This window comes from Mustela erminea, chromosome 5, assembly GCF_009829155.1.
Source record: "Mustela erminea isolate mMusErm1 chromosome 5, mMusErm1.Pri, whole genome shotgun sequence".
Taxonomy (NCBI): domain Eukaryota; kingdom Metazoa; phylum Chordata; class Mammalia; order Carnivora; family Mustelidae; genus Mustela; species Mustela erminea.
In genome coordinates this window covers 137161725-137177928 of record NC_045618.1, presented here as the reverse complement: position 1 = coordinate 137177928, position 16204 = coordinate 137161725, and the positions used below count along the sequence as shown (strand labels likewise).

Here is a 16204-nt window from a genome sequence, read left to right as displayed (position 1 = left end):
AGCATCTTTCAGAGAGTAGAAGGCGGGGAGAGGGGGCATCAGTGAAGACTGGGGGCCTCAGCGTCCCCTTTCATCTGGCATGTATGGTATTTTTGCCCCACAGTTCAGGGAAAGGCTCTTGGTCAAGGCTCCATGAACGCCACTTTGGGCACAGGGTTTGACACGTAGAATACGTAAATGAAGAGTTGCTGAGTAAATAAATGAACTCCATTTTGGCACAGGCTTCCCTTCCCATAACTCCGTAATCCCGCTTGGCCACTGAAGGAGGGCGGGGCTGAGGGAGAGGGTCCCTCCTCCCAAGCAAGAGGAGATCACACTTGGTCCATCCCTCAGCTCTGTCTCATGGGAGAAGAAAGACGGAAGCCCCGAAAACACAAACAAACAAACAAAAAACAAGTCAAACGGGCAAAAGCCTAGAGCTATCCCATGGCCAGGACCCAAATCCAGCCCATTTTGGGGTAAGCCCTCATTCTTCCTACAAATACATGCCAATTTGCTGCCAAGGACCTGCCAAAGACCTGCACCTATCAGGGGGTGTTACCCACCAAGCCTATAGATGATTTTGCATTTCCAGAATCTTGAATCGATCTCCCCAAAATAAACACTAATGTCTGATTATTAACTTTAAAAATGTAGCAGGATCATAACATGTACAGAAAACCTTCTAATTGTCCTCTGAGAGCAAATGCCCACAAGGCCCCAAGCCACCACCCTGCGACACCCACGCAGCCTACCCCCTCAAGCTTCCTCCACCCCCTCTGACCTCATGTCCAGCCCTCATTCGCTCCATTAGTCAAAGTCACTTCCTCGGTGTTCTTCAAATACCTCCTGCCCCAGGACCTTTGCACTTACTGCTCTCTCTGCCCAGCGCTTTTCCTTAAGGTGCTACATGACTCCTTCTGCTTCTTCAATTCCTTTACATCTTTGTTCAAGTCCCACCTAAGCAGAGAAGCCTTTATTGACTGCTCTGTTGACATTCACTGTTTCCCTTACTCTCCTTCCCTTTTCTTCATAGCTTTAACACTGTCTGACATGTTGTATACTTATGGGTTTGGTGTTTTATATCCATCACCTCTACATGACAGTAAAAAAAAATTTTTTTTTGTTTACTGCTCTTTCCCTAGTTTCTATAGCAGTATCATTTGATATGTAGACAAGGTCAATAGTGACTTGCTGAATGAAGACATGAAGGAGGGATTGAATGCGTAGCATTAAGACATAAGGAAGCATACCCAATAAGTTCTAGGAGCATCTCAGAGCCCAAAAACTGGATGCGGCCAGACCTCAGGGGCTTCTAGAAAGGAGAACACAGGGAGAGCGCTTTCTTGCTCGCTCTCTCTCTCTCCCTCACACACACACACACACACACACACACACACACACACAGTCCTCTTTCTGCACATTTGCTCTGTTTCCCCAGCTCTCTCTCTTACTCAATCCACGTGGAGGTATCAAAGTAGAACTAAATAAACCACTGCCCCACATTCCCCACGTTATTATAGACCCAATCCAGTTAGTGTCTCTGTGTTGCTCTCCTTCCAAGTTTCCAAGGAAACAACCCCGCGTGGTCCAGATCTGCCAGATGCCCACCCAGGTCCTCTGGCTGTGGTCCAGGAAGTGATGTCATGTTCACGAACAGGGATCCCAGGAGCCCACCGGGTGAATGAGGAAGAAATAGCATTTCGTGGCCTGGATGGGAGTTGAGGAGACATCCTAAAAAGAAGGTACTGGAAAACCTCTGTCACTGGGAGATTTCCAGTGCTCCAATGTTTGCTCCAATGAAGGGAGCTGCCTTTGCAGCCCAGTCAGTTGGAGACTCGCGACAAACCTGCTCCGGCGCTCAGAACAAATCTCCATCCGAAGGTGTGCATCCCGGCCCACCTGTCGCCGGGCTTCAGTTCGACGCGCTGCCACAAGAGGGCGCTCCAAACCAAGGCCTCTGAAGTGACGGCTCTCCCCGAACCCTCTTCTCCGCAGTGACCTCCGCAGGCCCGACTGGGGCGGCTGCAGGTAGGGGAGCCAGGGGAGGACCCAGGGTCTCAGCAATCCTCCACCTCACCTCAGCCCAGCGCTGCCACATCTCTTGAAGAATGACACCTCCCGGGCAAATTCACTCACTTGGTTACGGGTTGGATGATTGCCTCACGACCCAATGTAATTTCCAGAAGAGCTCAGGCAGGAGGCCATAGCCAGAGGCCATTCTAAGGTCTACATTGCAGGCAGGAAAAACGCGGAGAGAGCTCTGCATCAGACAAGAACAGGGGTAGTGGTAGGAAACCACTAAGGGCTTTGATTTTCCCCCCCACTTTGCTTATCTAGAACGTCTCAATATTCTAACGACCATGTATTGCTTGCACGATTCACTTGTTTAATGTACATTATGGGTTCTTTGCGGGGCGGGGGAGGGGTGTGCTATTCGGAATTCCGCTGTTTTGGACATCGTGTGCAAGTCCGTAAGTGGGGACAGATGTCTGCATTTCTCTTGAGTAAACCTAGGAGTGGAGTTGATGGAATGCTTGGAATCTATAGGTCAGTGTGTAATATATTGGCAACTTAAAATTCAATCTTCTGACCCATGAGTATGGTTAATCTCTCCATTTGGGGGAGAGGAGCTCCCCTTAATTTTCTCTGTGCAATATTTTCTGGTTTCCATGTACGTGTCTTAAGCATCCTTTGATAATATGTCTCCCTAAGTGTTTTCTGGTTTCAATGCCATCATGTCATTTGAAACCCCTTTGATGTTACAAAGCATCATTTTGACTTTTTGTGCTAACATTTATAAATACAACTGATCTGGCAATATTGTTGAGTACACGTGTTAGTTTTAGCGGGGTTTTTTTGTGGATTCCTTAGGACTTTCTACATAAACAATAATGCTGTACATGAAGAAAATTTTACTGATTCCTTTCCAGTCTTCGTGCCTTTCTCCTCACACACCTCCACATTTCTTCCTTGTGCAGGGTAGGACCTCCAGAACAATACTGCAAAGTGGTGGAATTCTGCATCCTTGCCTCCTCCCAGTCAAAAGGGGAATTCAAAATATAAGCATGAAAAATTATATTTGTTGATGATATTCTTCATGAAAAACTTTTGTCAGATTGTAGAAGTTACTTTTCATTCCTAAATTACTTAGAATTTTTCATTAAAGTCTTTCTATTATTTTGTAGGAATAATTTATATATTCCTATTATCAATTGTTTGTTACTTATATGTATGGCAAATATTTTTCTCCCACTGCATGGCTTGGGTTTTCTTTCTTTCTTTTCTCAGTGACTTTTGTTGAATAGAGCTTCTTAATTTTAATGTATTCACATTCATAGGTGCCTGGGTGGCTCAGTGGAGTGTCTGACTCTTGATTTCAGCTCAGGTCATGATCTCAGGGTCATGAGATCGAGCCTCGCCTCAGGCTCCGCGCTGAGCATGGAGCATCCTTAGGTTTCTCTCTCTCCCTCTCCTTTGCCTCTCCCCACCCATATGTGTGCCATCTCTCTCTTAAAAAAAAAAAAAAAAGGTATTCAAATTAGTCATCTTTTCCCTTAATGGTTAAATGCTTGCTTGTATTTGCTTTAAGCTTACAGTCTTTATCTGCAATTTGGAGGAAATCGGTAAAGGCTCAGGGAAGACAGAGAAGGTAGCTGCTAGACATGTCAGTTTTAGGTTTTCTTGGGAAGCTACTTCAAAGAATAATACAGGCTCTTTGTGGCTGGAGTTTTTAGTTAATATTCGATTTATTGAAAAACAAATTAAAAGCTAGCATTCCTTAAGTATTTAGGTTTAATTAAAAACTGAATTTCTACTTATCAATCTAACAGGACTTCGCAACTTAATCAAATTCCCCTAAATACTCTTAGGCTGTGTATATTTTAACATAGCCAATTTTATTTCTCAGTTTGTGTGTATCTGTGTATAAAGATAAACTGAGGCATATTAAAAATTACAAGTGTTTATTTGAGCAAGAATTGATTCAAACTGGGTAGCACCCAATCTAGGAGATAGAAAGGGGATCTGGGGAGATCCCCCAGAGACTTTTGGGGGCGCCTGAGTGGCTCAGTGGGTTAAACCTCTGCCTTCGGCTCAGGTCATGATCCCAGGGTCCTGGGATCGAGGCCCACATCGGGCTCCCTGCTTGGCAGCGAGCCTGCTTCTCCCTCTCCCACTGCCTGCTCCTCAGCCTGCTGCTCTGCCTACTTGTGTTCTCTCTCCAACTCTCAAATAAATAAATAAAATCTTTTTAAAAAATGAGAGACTTGTATAGGCAGAGGATAAGGGAACAAGGAAGTTATACCAGGCAAAGAAGCAGATTGGTTACCACAAAGTTACTTTGCTTTAGGAAATGCCATGGGTCTATCAAGCAGATGACTCAGCTAGAGTTAACAGGCACTTCCTGACTGGTTTAAGAGTCCATTTCTGGGAGAACAAAAATTTAATTAAGTTAAATCTCAGTTGGGTGTTGCAGGGTTTAGCATAAGTGACTCCATTTGGGGCCTGTTGTCTTGTTTTTTTAGCATATATAGTCAATTTCCTTTTTAAAGAAACTTTGTTTCTAACAAGTAAAACCTCCGGAGTGAACACTGGTGAATCATATAAATCTAATAAAATAAGCTTATACAGTTTTTAACTTCCAGTATTCTTAAACAATACTTATTTTCAAAACTGGTTGAAAATATAATCTTTTTCAACTTTATAATCATAAGATTAAATTCTTATTGAAGTGTACCATTAAAATTATAATCATAATTCTAACGCTACATATACCAAGTTCTTATGCATAAGTTAAATACTCAACTTGCACAGATTAGTCTTGAAACGAATGCCCAAAATTAGATTTTGGTTTGCTTTATTTTATTTCTTTCTTTAAATAATTATAAACATCCCGAAATCCCTAGGTTTTTTGTTACTGTCCAAAAGGAGAGTTTTTAAACAGGGTGGTACTGCCCCCTACGGGACATTTCAGAAATTTGATTTTTTTAAAAGTGGTCCCAATGACAGTGGTATGTTACCAATATTTAGTACATAAGGGCCAGAGACGCCGGACATCCTGAAATATGCAGGACCATCTCACACACTTGGAAGTTATCCTGTAGAAATTTCAGAAGTCCCTTCGTGTAAGCAAAAAACTCACAAGTGTCTGCACCTAGAATGTCACTAAATTTTACAGGTAAGTATTTTTTATAAGCATTGTTTATAAGCATCGTTTTAACATAGTTGGAATTTTCCAGAAATTGCAATTATCTTGCAAGTCAGAGAGAGAGACTCACAAGCAGACTTTGCTGTAAGCACAGTCTGACAGGGGGCTCGATCTCATGGCTCTGAGATCACAACCAGAACTGAAATGAAGAGTCGGTCACTTTAACTGGGTGAGCCACCCAAGCACCCCTAAAAAGTCAATTTTAAAAAGTGAAACCCCAGAAAAACCTAAAGAAAATGCAGGTGATGATGTATCTGATAGCTGACGGGAACAGCCTCTTTGGGGACACAAAGACAAAAGAAATAAAGTAAAATATTGGCAAATTTATGTAAGCATTAAAAAGTTTTGTATAAAAAAAGAGATGAACTTGGGCTCCTGGGTGGCTCAGTGGGTTAAGCCGCTGCATTCCGCTCAGGTCATGATCTCAGGGTCCTGGGATCAAGTCCCGCATCAGGCTCTCTGCTCAGGAGGGAGCCTGCTTCCCTCTCTCTCTCTCTGTCTGCCTCTCCGTCTACTTGTGATTTCTCTCTGTCAAATAAATAAATAAAATCTTTTTAAAAAATTTTAAAAAAGAGATGAACTGGAAACAAAATTCTGCAACATCTGTGAGAATGGATTAAGAGAATTAATATATAATTCCTATACATCTGTAAGGGGGGAAAAATGACACCTCGATGGAAAAATAAATCCAGAATGTGGGAAGATAATTCACAACATGAGGATTGCATAAGCCTAAAAGACCCCAAAATAATTAGCCTCTGTTAACTTCAAAAATAACTGCCAGATATTTTTACCAGCAAAAATTGCTTTATTCAGGAATAGCAGAAAATTACAATCTACAATACAGAACTTTGGAGAGCACACAGGCAAATCTGGAGAAAAAGGAGAAGTAAGCTCTCTTACAGAGGGAAGAGGGTGACTGGGAGGGCTGTCATAAAAACAAAAAGTCCTTTGGAGTAAACTGGAAATTCACCATGACTGGAGTTGTGACAATCTCTCATTGGCTGGTCTATTGCCAGAGGAGCAGGGGGAGGGGGGTGGTGGAATCTTTTTTCTCCAGGAGTAGTAAAGTAGTAGCTAAAACAGTGTCCACTTGGAAAGTAGGTCTCTTCTTGGAGGTTTGCAGTTGATGAGGAGTGGTAGAGCGTGAGTGCACCCCCTTTTGGCCTCCCCACTCCATTTCAGTGAGGTTTCCTTTTATTTATACACTTCATTAGTGGTTATATATATATATATATATATACACACACACACACACACATATGTGTGTGTATATATATATATATATATATATATATATATATAAATGTCATTATTTTTCACCTTTCTTCAGCAAAGATTTCTTTTCTTTTTCTATGACAAATTTAACCGTTGGTGAGTAGTAGAAAAAAATAGATCTTCTCACACACTTTTGACAGAAGTATAGACTGATAACAGTATTTTTGGAAAGTACCCTAACAATAAATATCAGTACCATAAGAAATGCGTATTTTCTGATCCAACAACTTCACCTCTAGGAACATATTATCAGAAAATATTTGTGTATGGTGACCTAGGCTCTTCACGCCAGGATAACTTATGCGAACAAAAATTCAATTTGACTCCCCCAAAACTAGCCTCCTTTGGGGTGCCTGAGTGGCTCAGTGGGTTAAAGCCTCTGCCTTTGGCTGGGGTCATGGTCTCAGGGTCCTGGGATGGAGTCCCCCACGGGGCTCTCTGCTCGGCGGGGAGCCTGCTTCCCTTCCTTTCTCTCTGCCTGCCTCTCTGTCTACTTGTGATCTCTGTCTGTCAAATAAATAAATAAATAAAACCAGCCTCCTTTTAACCAGAAACCTTACTGATCCCATAAAGAGTCGATTCACATATATTTTGTGTTATATGTATTATATACACTGTATTCTTACAACAAAGTAAGCTGGGGAAAAGAAGTATTGTTAAAAAAATCTTAAAATATATTTACAGTGCTGTACTATTTAAAAAAATCCGCATGTAAGTGGACCCACGGAGTTCAAACCCATGTTTTTCAGCAGCCATCTGTATTCTTTTTTTTTTTTCTTCACATTTTGTTTTTTGCTGGAAACAATTCTGTTCGGATGCTCCAGGGCGCCTTTCTCGGATGGAGTCATCGAGCAAGACGGAAACCACCACAAGGTCGAAGAGCCGGCGGAGGGGTGGGGTCAGGAGCTGCGGGGCCGCACTTGCTGAGACCCCGGAGCTGGGAGTGGAAGGGTAGGGGCGGTGGGCGGGACCGTCCCCGGCTTCTGCCTGGGCTGACTGGCAGGGAAGGGCCCGCCCCCAGAGGGCTGGGCGGTGTCCCCATTGGCTCGCCCAGGGAAATAACACCCGGTGGAACTTACACGGTTCTGAGCTGCGCAGGGGGGCGGAAGAAGTTTCAGGGATGCGTGAGTCTGCCTTCGCGGGGGTGGGGGCGGGGATGGGGGGGTGGCAGCCCTCCCTGTCCCCAACCCGGGCTGGGCCAGAGGGGTCGCTTCTATTCCTCACTCCCTCCACCTACTACTAACTAGCTGACTCATACATTAATTCTCTCTCTCTCTCTCTCCCCCTCCCATCCCCTTCCCTTTCCGGACCCCAAGAACGGGCGGCGGGCGCTGTAGTGGGAGGAGGTGAGTTGCCCGGATCCTCTGGGTCCCCAGGGAGGGGACTTGGGAGATGTGGCACTGCACCGGCTGGGAGGGGCCGCCCCTCGGCTCCCGGGACCGCCCGGGTGAATCTCGGGGGCGGAGAGCCCCGCTCGCAGTACCCGCCGTTAAGGGGACACCTGATCCGGGACCTGGCTGCTGCCCAGCGAGCATGCAGAGATTGCCTTTGACCGGGCCGGGGGGGCGGGGGGTGACGGCTGGAAACGGCAATGCTGTGTCTCACCCTCGCACATTTACACACACGCGAGCGCGCAAGAGGCCCAGTGAGGGGCAGTGACGTCCCCGGTGTCGCACAGCAAGTTAGAGACCCAAACGGGGCCTGCCTGGGGCTCGTGTGACACCTGCGCACCCACCTGGCTCCATGTCCCCCACTTTCGCTTTGCCTGCGGACCCCCTCCGAGCGGCCTCCCGGATGCTCAGCGCAGACAGGCCCCAGACACCTCCAGGGGGTTCCGGAGGGGCCCTTTCCCCCGGCCCACGCCCCGACCCAGCCCCTCTTCCCGGCAGTTCTGGCAGTGGCGGCCGTACCGACCGTGCTGGGCGCCGTGGGCTTCACTGGGGCCGGAATCGCCGCTTCCTCGCTAGCGGCCAAGATGATGTCCGCCGCCGCCGTCGCCAACGGGGGTGGTGTGGCCGCCGGCAGCCTGGTGGCGACGCTGCAGTCCGTGGGTTTGTTGGGGGACAGGTGGGGGGAGGGGCTGGAGAGGAGGGGCGGGGAGCATAGCCAGGAGGGGATTCAGCCCGGAGACTAAGCCTGAGGAGCCTGTCCTCTCCCTCCAGTGATGTGGTCCTCAGGGTTCCTGGTCCTTTGACTCTCCCTGACCTCTTTCTGGCACCTTCTGCGCGGGGTTTCGTAGGAGTGGAGGGCTAAGGGAGCTCTGGGAGGGAGAAGAAGGGAAGGAGCCCAGGGTTCCTGGAGCCCTGCCCAGATCTGACACTTAGGGGGCTTAGAAGGGTCCCTTCCCCTCTAGGCCTCAGTGGCCTCCTGGGTAAGGTGAGGGGACCTGTCACTGTCCAGGTCTGTGGCTGACAGCCCTCTGCCTCTCACTTCCTCACTTCTCAGCCTCCTCCAGCATCCTCTGACCAAAGTGGAGCCCTGGGGGTTTCAGAACCTAGAGCAGGGATCCAGGTTCCTGGGCCTCAGATCTGGAAGGAGGGGTGCGGTTCGGGGCCTCTGGCCACTGAATGTTCCTGTGCTCACCCTCTGTCCGTTCCTCAGGGGCAGCTGGACTCTCCACGTCATCCAACATCCTCCTGGGCTCTGTTGGGTCAGCTTTTGGAGCCTGGCTTGCAGGTTCAAAAAAGGGACCTTCTTCCTCTCCCCCAGCAAAAGAAGAGAAAGAGGCTGAAGAGAAAGAGCCAAAAGAAAATGAATCCCAAGCTGAACTTCCCAACCCCCCGATCGGGTCAGAGAAGCAGGAGAAATAAAGATCATATGCAGACACACCTCCCTGTCTTTGCTCCTTGCAGCTCTGGTGGAGGCGGTGGGGGGCAGGGGGAGGCTGGAGTTTTCTAAATCCCCAGTCCTCCCAACCTGCCTTGTGGTGGGGGCCGGGCTTGGGGGCAGGCTGGCTGAGCACAGAATCAGTTGGCAGGAGGCTTTGGTTGGTCCTAGTCTGACGAGGGAGGGGCTGTATATACCCAGGGCCTTTCCTGAGCCTTGCTGGGCCTCAGTTTATTCCCTCATTCCGCGATGGGGTCGACAAAGGTTCCCGTTGGGCACCCAGGGTAAAGGGTAGCTAGGGTACATACGGAACCTCTGACCATTTTGCTCTTCCTGGTGCAGGGACACTAGATGTCCTGAGATGAATCAGATGCTGTCCCTTCCCTGCCTGACCTCAAATCTGGTGGGTGGGGAGGCCAACAAGCAAACCAGCAGGACAACATAGTATCATGAATGTCACAGTGAAGCTCTGGGCACTTCTGGTCAAGGACACTGAGTCAGGGTTGGTCACTCCACTGTGTCTGGAAAAACCCTCCAGTTCCTACCATGGTGATAAGTGCTCTCGGCGTCACTTGTCTCTGCTCATGTCCAAGTTGAGGGCTTATTTCCTGCCAGAGAGGTCTCATTCTCTGGAGTTGTTCTGTTTGTTGTTTGGTTTTGGTTTTTAAGGATGAGTTATCATCCTTAAAATTCTAAAACTTCTGCTTACACCCCAGCAGATAGCCTTGAGGTCTCTGGGAGCACCCTCTGCATTTTGTAGACCCCTATGGATGCAGAAAGAGCATCACCCCCAACCGGTAACAAGAAAAATCCAGACAACCCACAAAAAATAATTAAAAAAATGAATATAAAATAAAAATAAATAACCTTTCATGAACCCGTACGAGCTGAAAAGGCAGGCCTGTGAGGTTCTCCACGGAGAAAGACTGAGGCAGGTGGAAACCTGGAGAAAACTTCCCTTGCTGGGAGGAGATAGGGAGGCGAGCTACAGCTGCACCTTCCTTCTCCCTTAGGGAACAGAGGCCTCACACTGCTGGGGGAAGGGCGGTAAACCTTGAAGCATCCCAGAGCGCAGATGAAGATCACTGTAGATGGGAGAAAGAAAGGAAAAACCTCTCCGCCTAAGGTTGGGGTGCTAAACCTTCCTGGGCCCAGGGAGAACCCACCCACCCCTGGGGGAGAGACAGGGCTATTGAGAAAACCCCATTCCCCAGCCTGGACCCATGCTGCCTGCCCAGACTGAGGCTGGATGGGACCACAGAGAACTCCACTGCTGCCCTCCCACCACCACCAGGCTAGGAATAAGCAACAGCCGTCTACACTGTAGGGGGAGCAGGTATGCGGAGACCTTCCCCAAGATGCATTCACCAGACTGAAGCCTAAAGCTAAGGTTAGAGCACAGACAGAGAGACCAGTTTCCACCGGAAGCACAAGGTAAGGTTAGTTGGAAGCTGATGGATCACTGATGGGAACCATAGCAACCCCAAGTCCAACCCCAGCTCAGTTCCCAGTAAGATTGAGTTCCCAGGTACAGACCTGTTTCTTGACATAAATACTCTTCACTTCCTTGTCTCCATGGGGCTTGTGCAGCAGACCAATGGAGGCTTGCCTTGCCCATCCTCCTCCCTCCCCCGCCCCACCCCCAGCACTCACTCTCCAACACCTGCTGCCTTTAAGGCCAGCACCTGTGCCCCCACCCCCCACAGCCAACAGGACAGGCCGGAAGTGTTCAGGTGTTAGTCCCCACCCCCCAGAAGAGACCTTAGCCAGGATTTTAACCTTAGCCAGGATTTTAACTGTGTAAACACCCGTCAGGTGGAATGACTCAGACATGCCCCAGATTCCCAGAGATCTCTGGAGGATCAAGCCTCAGTCGCTCACAGTGCCAACTCACTCCTGAATGGACCCTTTCTTGGCTGTGTCTCTCCTCACCTCATCTTTCATTTCCTCTGGTGCCCCCTGGGGTCACCTCCCAAACCAACACCTTCACTCAAGTCTTCATGTTGGAGCGTCAGTCCAAGACAACTTCCTGCCCTCTCCTCAGGCCCACTCAGGAGCCCACAGGGCTGAGCCCATGACAACTACAACAAGCGCCATATTGGATTGTTTCTGAAACTTGGCTGTGTCCAGGCCTTATCCTTCTAAGAGAAGAGTGAGGCTCAGACAAGAGGCTCTAAGGTCTGTCTTGCAGGAACACCCCCTGGTCCAGACCCCAGCCAGGTCCAGACCTGTGGTGGGCGTTCCAGCAGAAACCACAGCTCAGCTTTGAGGCTGGTTAAGGACTTTAGGGCAAATCCCTCAAACCAGTCCCTAGGTCTTTGCAATCCTCAGGAAAAAGTCTGGCACCATGTCTGTTTGGAAAATGTTCCTTCTCAATGTCCTTTTCCTCTCGAAAACTCTCCATTACGAAAGATTCTCGGGAGATTCTGGATGAGGCCACCCAAAGGTCGCTGAAACCGTTGAACCCTTCCATCTCCTGGTCCCCTACCCTGAACCTCTTCACCAGCTGGTTCATTATGAAAATCATTTTATCTCCCTGAATACAGGCTGGCTGTTCACAGAGGGAGCTCGGAGTGAGCTGGTGGGCAGGGAGCCAGGTCAAGGCTCCAAATCTGGAAACAACCCACAAAGCCGGCCGTTCTCGTTCTGAGAGGAGGCGCCCTTCAACAGCAGCAGGAATTAGGAACTAAATTGATCTGAAGAATTCGGATCATTTCTTAACAGGTTCTTTCTTCTTTTTTATAAGATTTTATTTATTTATTCGGGAAAGAGAGCGAGCAAGTGCATGGGTCGGGGGGGAGGGGCAGAGGGAAAGGCAGATTGGCCTTCGAGGACCTGAGCCAGAGGCAGACCCTTCACTGACTGAGCCCCCCAGGTGCCTCTTACTAGGTTCTCGTAACAAGATCTATAAAACCGGGGCAGCAGCCATTGCCTTTCTTGGAATGCTGGGCAGATTCTATGGGATGAGGTAATGTCTTGACCATAGTAGGTGCAGTTTCAACGTTGCTTGCTTGGATCCCTCTGTTCTCACTCTGTGCGTATTCAGGGTGCCTCTGTGGCATCTCCGAAGTCGCTGTGGGGGTGCAGGAGGACGGTGGCAGACCTCCGTTTCTTCTCTCATGCCGCTTCCAGTGGCGAACAGGAGAAGAATGAGGCACAAACAAGTCAGCTGCCAGAGATTGGGAGCAGGGGACAACAGTCAAAAAGACTGCTGCCCCGAGCAACTCCACAGTCTCACTTTTATTAGATAGAAACAATAGCCAACAGGGGAACTGATGAAGGTCAGACTTTAGTCCTATGTCTGGTGGACAAAGGCGGAGGAGGGTAAAGTTTATAGTTAACCAAGCACATTCAAAGGACTCCTCTAACGATGGGCTCTTCTGCGAAGGGAAAGGAGCAACAACAGGAAAAGGGAAGCAGGTGGGATTTCGTTCTACCCTGAGCTGACCAGGCGTTCCCAGCGGCCCAGCTTCACGGTCGTATATCGTCCTTCTCCCCAAAGACCTGTTGCCAGTCTATGTTTTTCTTAAGGCCACACCTAAATGTGCTTGGTAACTAGTAAAATCCTCCATAGTTTAAGTAACACATTGTTCCAAGGGGCAGCGGCACTCTCGCCCAGACAGGGTGCTAACAGAACTCATGGAACAGAGCATCCTTCCTGGGCCAGGCACAGTCCACCCACCCACCCCCACCCCCGCCTGAGGACCCCTTTCTGTACTCACTCTTTTCCACACTTTCAGACCAGGCTCCTCCTTTCAGCGAGCACCCCGCCCCCATGTGTCAGAATGCGAACATTTCTTTTTGGGGGCAGGTAAAATTCTTAAGAAGAAGAACCCTCCCCTTTTTGTTCTGGCTGTTGCCACTTGGCCACCGGTGCTCCGGATATCCATGAAGATTGAGGGTCTGCACCCTTGTATGGGAATTCAGCATTTCTCATAGGAAGCCGCTGCACTTTGTCCCAGAGACCCAAAGCTTCCAAAAATAAAGTGCAGGCTGGAGGGGAGCCACAGGGATCCGCCTGGTTCTTTTTTTTTTTTTTTTTTTTTTTTTTTTTTTTTTTTGACAGAGAGAGATCTCAAGTAGGCAGAGAGGCAGGCAGAGAGAGAGGAGGAAGCAGGCTCCCTGCTGAGGCAGCCGCTTAACCCACTGAGCCACCCAGGCACCCAGGGTCAGGGGGATTCTTAGTTGGTCCTTGTTGTTCCTGTACTTCCCATGATCCAGTCCCTGGTTGACTGTAACTTCTTGTATCAATAGTAGCTAATGGCATTAGCCGTGATTACCTGGCATCACGAGATTTGTTTGTAGTTAATGTAAGACTTGTTATAGGAACTTGCGGTTATCTGACTAGATACTGATGTATTACTCCTTCTATTGTGGTCTGCCTTGTAAATGCTTGTAAGATGTGGAATAAAATCGGCACTGTTGGACATCCTCCTCCGTGTCCCTCCAGCCCCCGTCTCTTTGTCTCTTAATTTCTTTTCACCATCCTCCTACCCTCACGTTCCTGGTCGATTTGTCACGCCGGCCGCAACATGCCCGGCCCGACAAAAAGCCGTCCTTGGTCCCCATAGTAAGACTGTGTTTTCCAACGCTCTTCCTGGCAGGCAGCGTGTTAGCCACCATGCACCAGAACATGGGGAGCAGGGAGTGTGCTTGACTTCCCGGCGCGGGGAGCTCCTTCGGACAACCAGGGGCCCCTGGAATCCCACAGAGGCAGGACCTGGGAGTTGGGAGACCAACTGAAACCAGGAATTTCAGGAATCCTGGGGTATGCCAGGAGTATTTTCATTCAGTTCCCTCCAAAGGTCCTGCAGGCTGGTTAAGCGAGAAGAGGTATCAAGTCTCCTATTCATTTTCTAGTCCGGCAGAGCCAATGACCCCAAAGCCAGCAGCGTCAAAGAACACCCATTTGTTATGTTACAGTGTAAGGCCAACGTCCAGGCAGGCTTCCCTGAGTTGTTTGCTCAGGGTTTTACAAGGCCAAAATCAAGTGTTCAGCGAGATGGGGCTCTCCTTTGGGGCCAGGGGGAAGAAATAAATCCCCCTTCTGCTTCAAATCTCTGGTTCCTCCTCTGTGATGAGCGGAGAACATTCTCTGCTTCTGAAGGGCTCCTACGATGAATGTAGACTCACCTGCAGAGTCTCCCTCTGTGTATAACTGAACATAATTACGGAAGTGGCATCTCAGCACAGGACCCCCCACACTCCAAGGGCAGGACAGTGTATGAGGGTCAGGGTCACTGGGCACCAGGTTTAGAAATCTACCTACTCCAGAGGCCAAACCTGGTAGCAAAAGGGGAAGGTGCAGGTCAGCATTAGCAACAGGCTCCCTGGGAACTTGAGTGGGACGAAGGAGGTCAGAGCACAGTGTCCAGAACAAGGGGTGGTCTTGCGAATGGTCTGCTGGGCCTCGGCAGGGAGGGAGGCTGGCCTGGCCAACCTTCCAGATCCAAGGCAGACCCATGTGCCCGGGTGGAGGCCTGGACCTCCAGTGAAAGCAGGGACATTTACCTTTAGCCGCAAGGAGGGTCTTCAGAAGTCTTAAGGCTTTGAAGTTGGAGGCATTATTTTGGGAACCTGTGCATTCTAGGGGGAGAGGATTCACAGCCTTTATCATATTTTCTGAGGCATCAAGGAAAGAAAAGAAAGAAAAAGAACCAAGTATTGAATTAATACCCTAAGGGTGTATTCTTTGGCTAAGTAGCAAGCATGCTTCAGTGGCCCCACGAGGCACCACTGGAAGACATGGCCGAGTCGCTTAACTTCCTTCAAGGTCCAGAGCACTACACTCCTAAGTTTGGTTCTTGCTGGAAACCAAGATCTTGTCAGCCTGCTCACAGCACCTGAGACAGAGTGTGCAGGGGTATAGGTCTGCGATCAGGTCAGTGTCACATTGGAAACACCTGTCTCTCATGACCCTCAGGATAGAACCCAAATTTCTCTTCCCTGACACGCTTGCTGTGGTCTGAATGTTTGTGTATCCCAAAATTCAGGATGCAGTCCTACCCCACAAAGATGGTGGTATCAGAAGGTGGTACCTTTGGGAGGTGCTGAGAGCCTGAGGATGGAGACTTCCTGGGTGGGATTAGTATCTTTACGAAGGAGGCCAGAGGGAGCTCGTGCCCTTCCCTGATGTGAGGGCACAGCAAGAAGGGGGCCATCTAGGGACACCTTCTCACCAGCTTCTCATCAGCAACCTAGGGTTACCAGCGCCTTGCTCTCTGACTTTTCACCTTCTAGAACTGTGAGAAATACTTTTCTGTTATTTATAAACGACCCAGTTTATGGGATTTTTGTTAGAGCAGACTAAGACTTTCTGTGTCTTCTGCTGGGCCTGGGATCCCTGGGCTGGCCTCTGGCATGGCACTTCCCAGAGCACATTGTCGATGGCTGTCTACCGGTCAGTCAATCCTCCCCGACTCCCCAAAGGAAGTCCAAGTTTGTAGCCCCCAGCCAGTGCCCGACTCACAGTGTGTGTTCAGAGAGTTGTGGAAAAGAGGAACAGATCAGCACGTCAGCCAATTTTCTGATGCTCCGAGTTGGAAGTCATCCTAGCAAAGAGAAGTTTCTAGAAGATCTTGTTCTGGGAGAAGGACATCTAAGGGTGAGTCACGGCCCTGAAGTTAGAAAGGTCAGAGCCTCCAGCAAACTCCATCTCCCTTCTTGCTGCTGAGGAGAAAGGCAAAGGCTGGACGGTGGCCTTTGACTTGAGTCTGGAGCAATGACTCATATGGGCCTGGGCCTTCAGAGCCAGGCCGCTTAGGACAGAGCCATTAGACCTGCAGCTGGGAGGTGGTGGCTCCGAAGAGGATGTCCTTCCCTGCCGGTCCCCCGCCTCCCCCAACCCCGTTCCAGACTGCCCAGGAACTGAGCCAAACACCCACCCATGGCTGAGACCTTTGAGGTCATTTA

The 16204-nt window shown here is 49.0% G+C and overlaps 1 protein-coding gene across 1 annotated transcript; it reads left to right on the top strand.

The window, feature by feature from the left end:
- The first annotated feature begins 7511 nt into the window (after window positions 1–7511).
- LOC116591834 (interferon alpha-inducible protein 27-like protein 2) lies at window positions 7512–9295 on the top strand. The gene is made up of 4 exons (XM_032345142.1): window positions 7512–7590; window positions 7783–7812; window positions 8356–8517; window positions 9068–9295. The coding sequence occupies exons 1-4, from the start codon at window positions 7587–7589 to the stop codon at window positions 9274–9276; spliced, it is 405 nt and encodes a 134-aa protein (XP_032201033.1). The 5' UTR covers window positions 7512–7586; the 3' UTR covers window positions 9277–9295.
- Window positions 9296–16204: the final 6909 nt, after the last annotated feature.

What these genes read in the sequence shown, in the direction of transcription:
- LOC116591834 (XM_032345142.1), top strand. An exon ending in GGGCGCTGTAGTGGGAGGAG is followed by an intron (nt 7,813 to 8,355) that starts GTGAGTTGCCCG and finishes TCTTCCCGGCAG; the next exon opens with TTCTGGCAGTGGCGGCCGTA. An exon ending in GGCGACGCTGCAGTCCGTGG is followed by an intron (nt 8,518 to 9,067) that starts GTTTGTTGGGGG and finishes TCCGTTCCTCAG; the next exon opens with GGGCAGCTGGACTCTCCACG.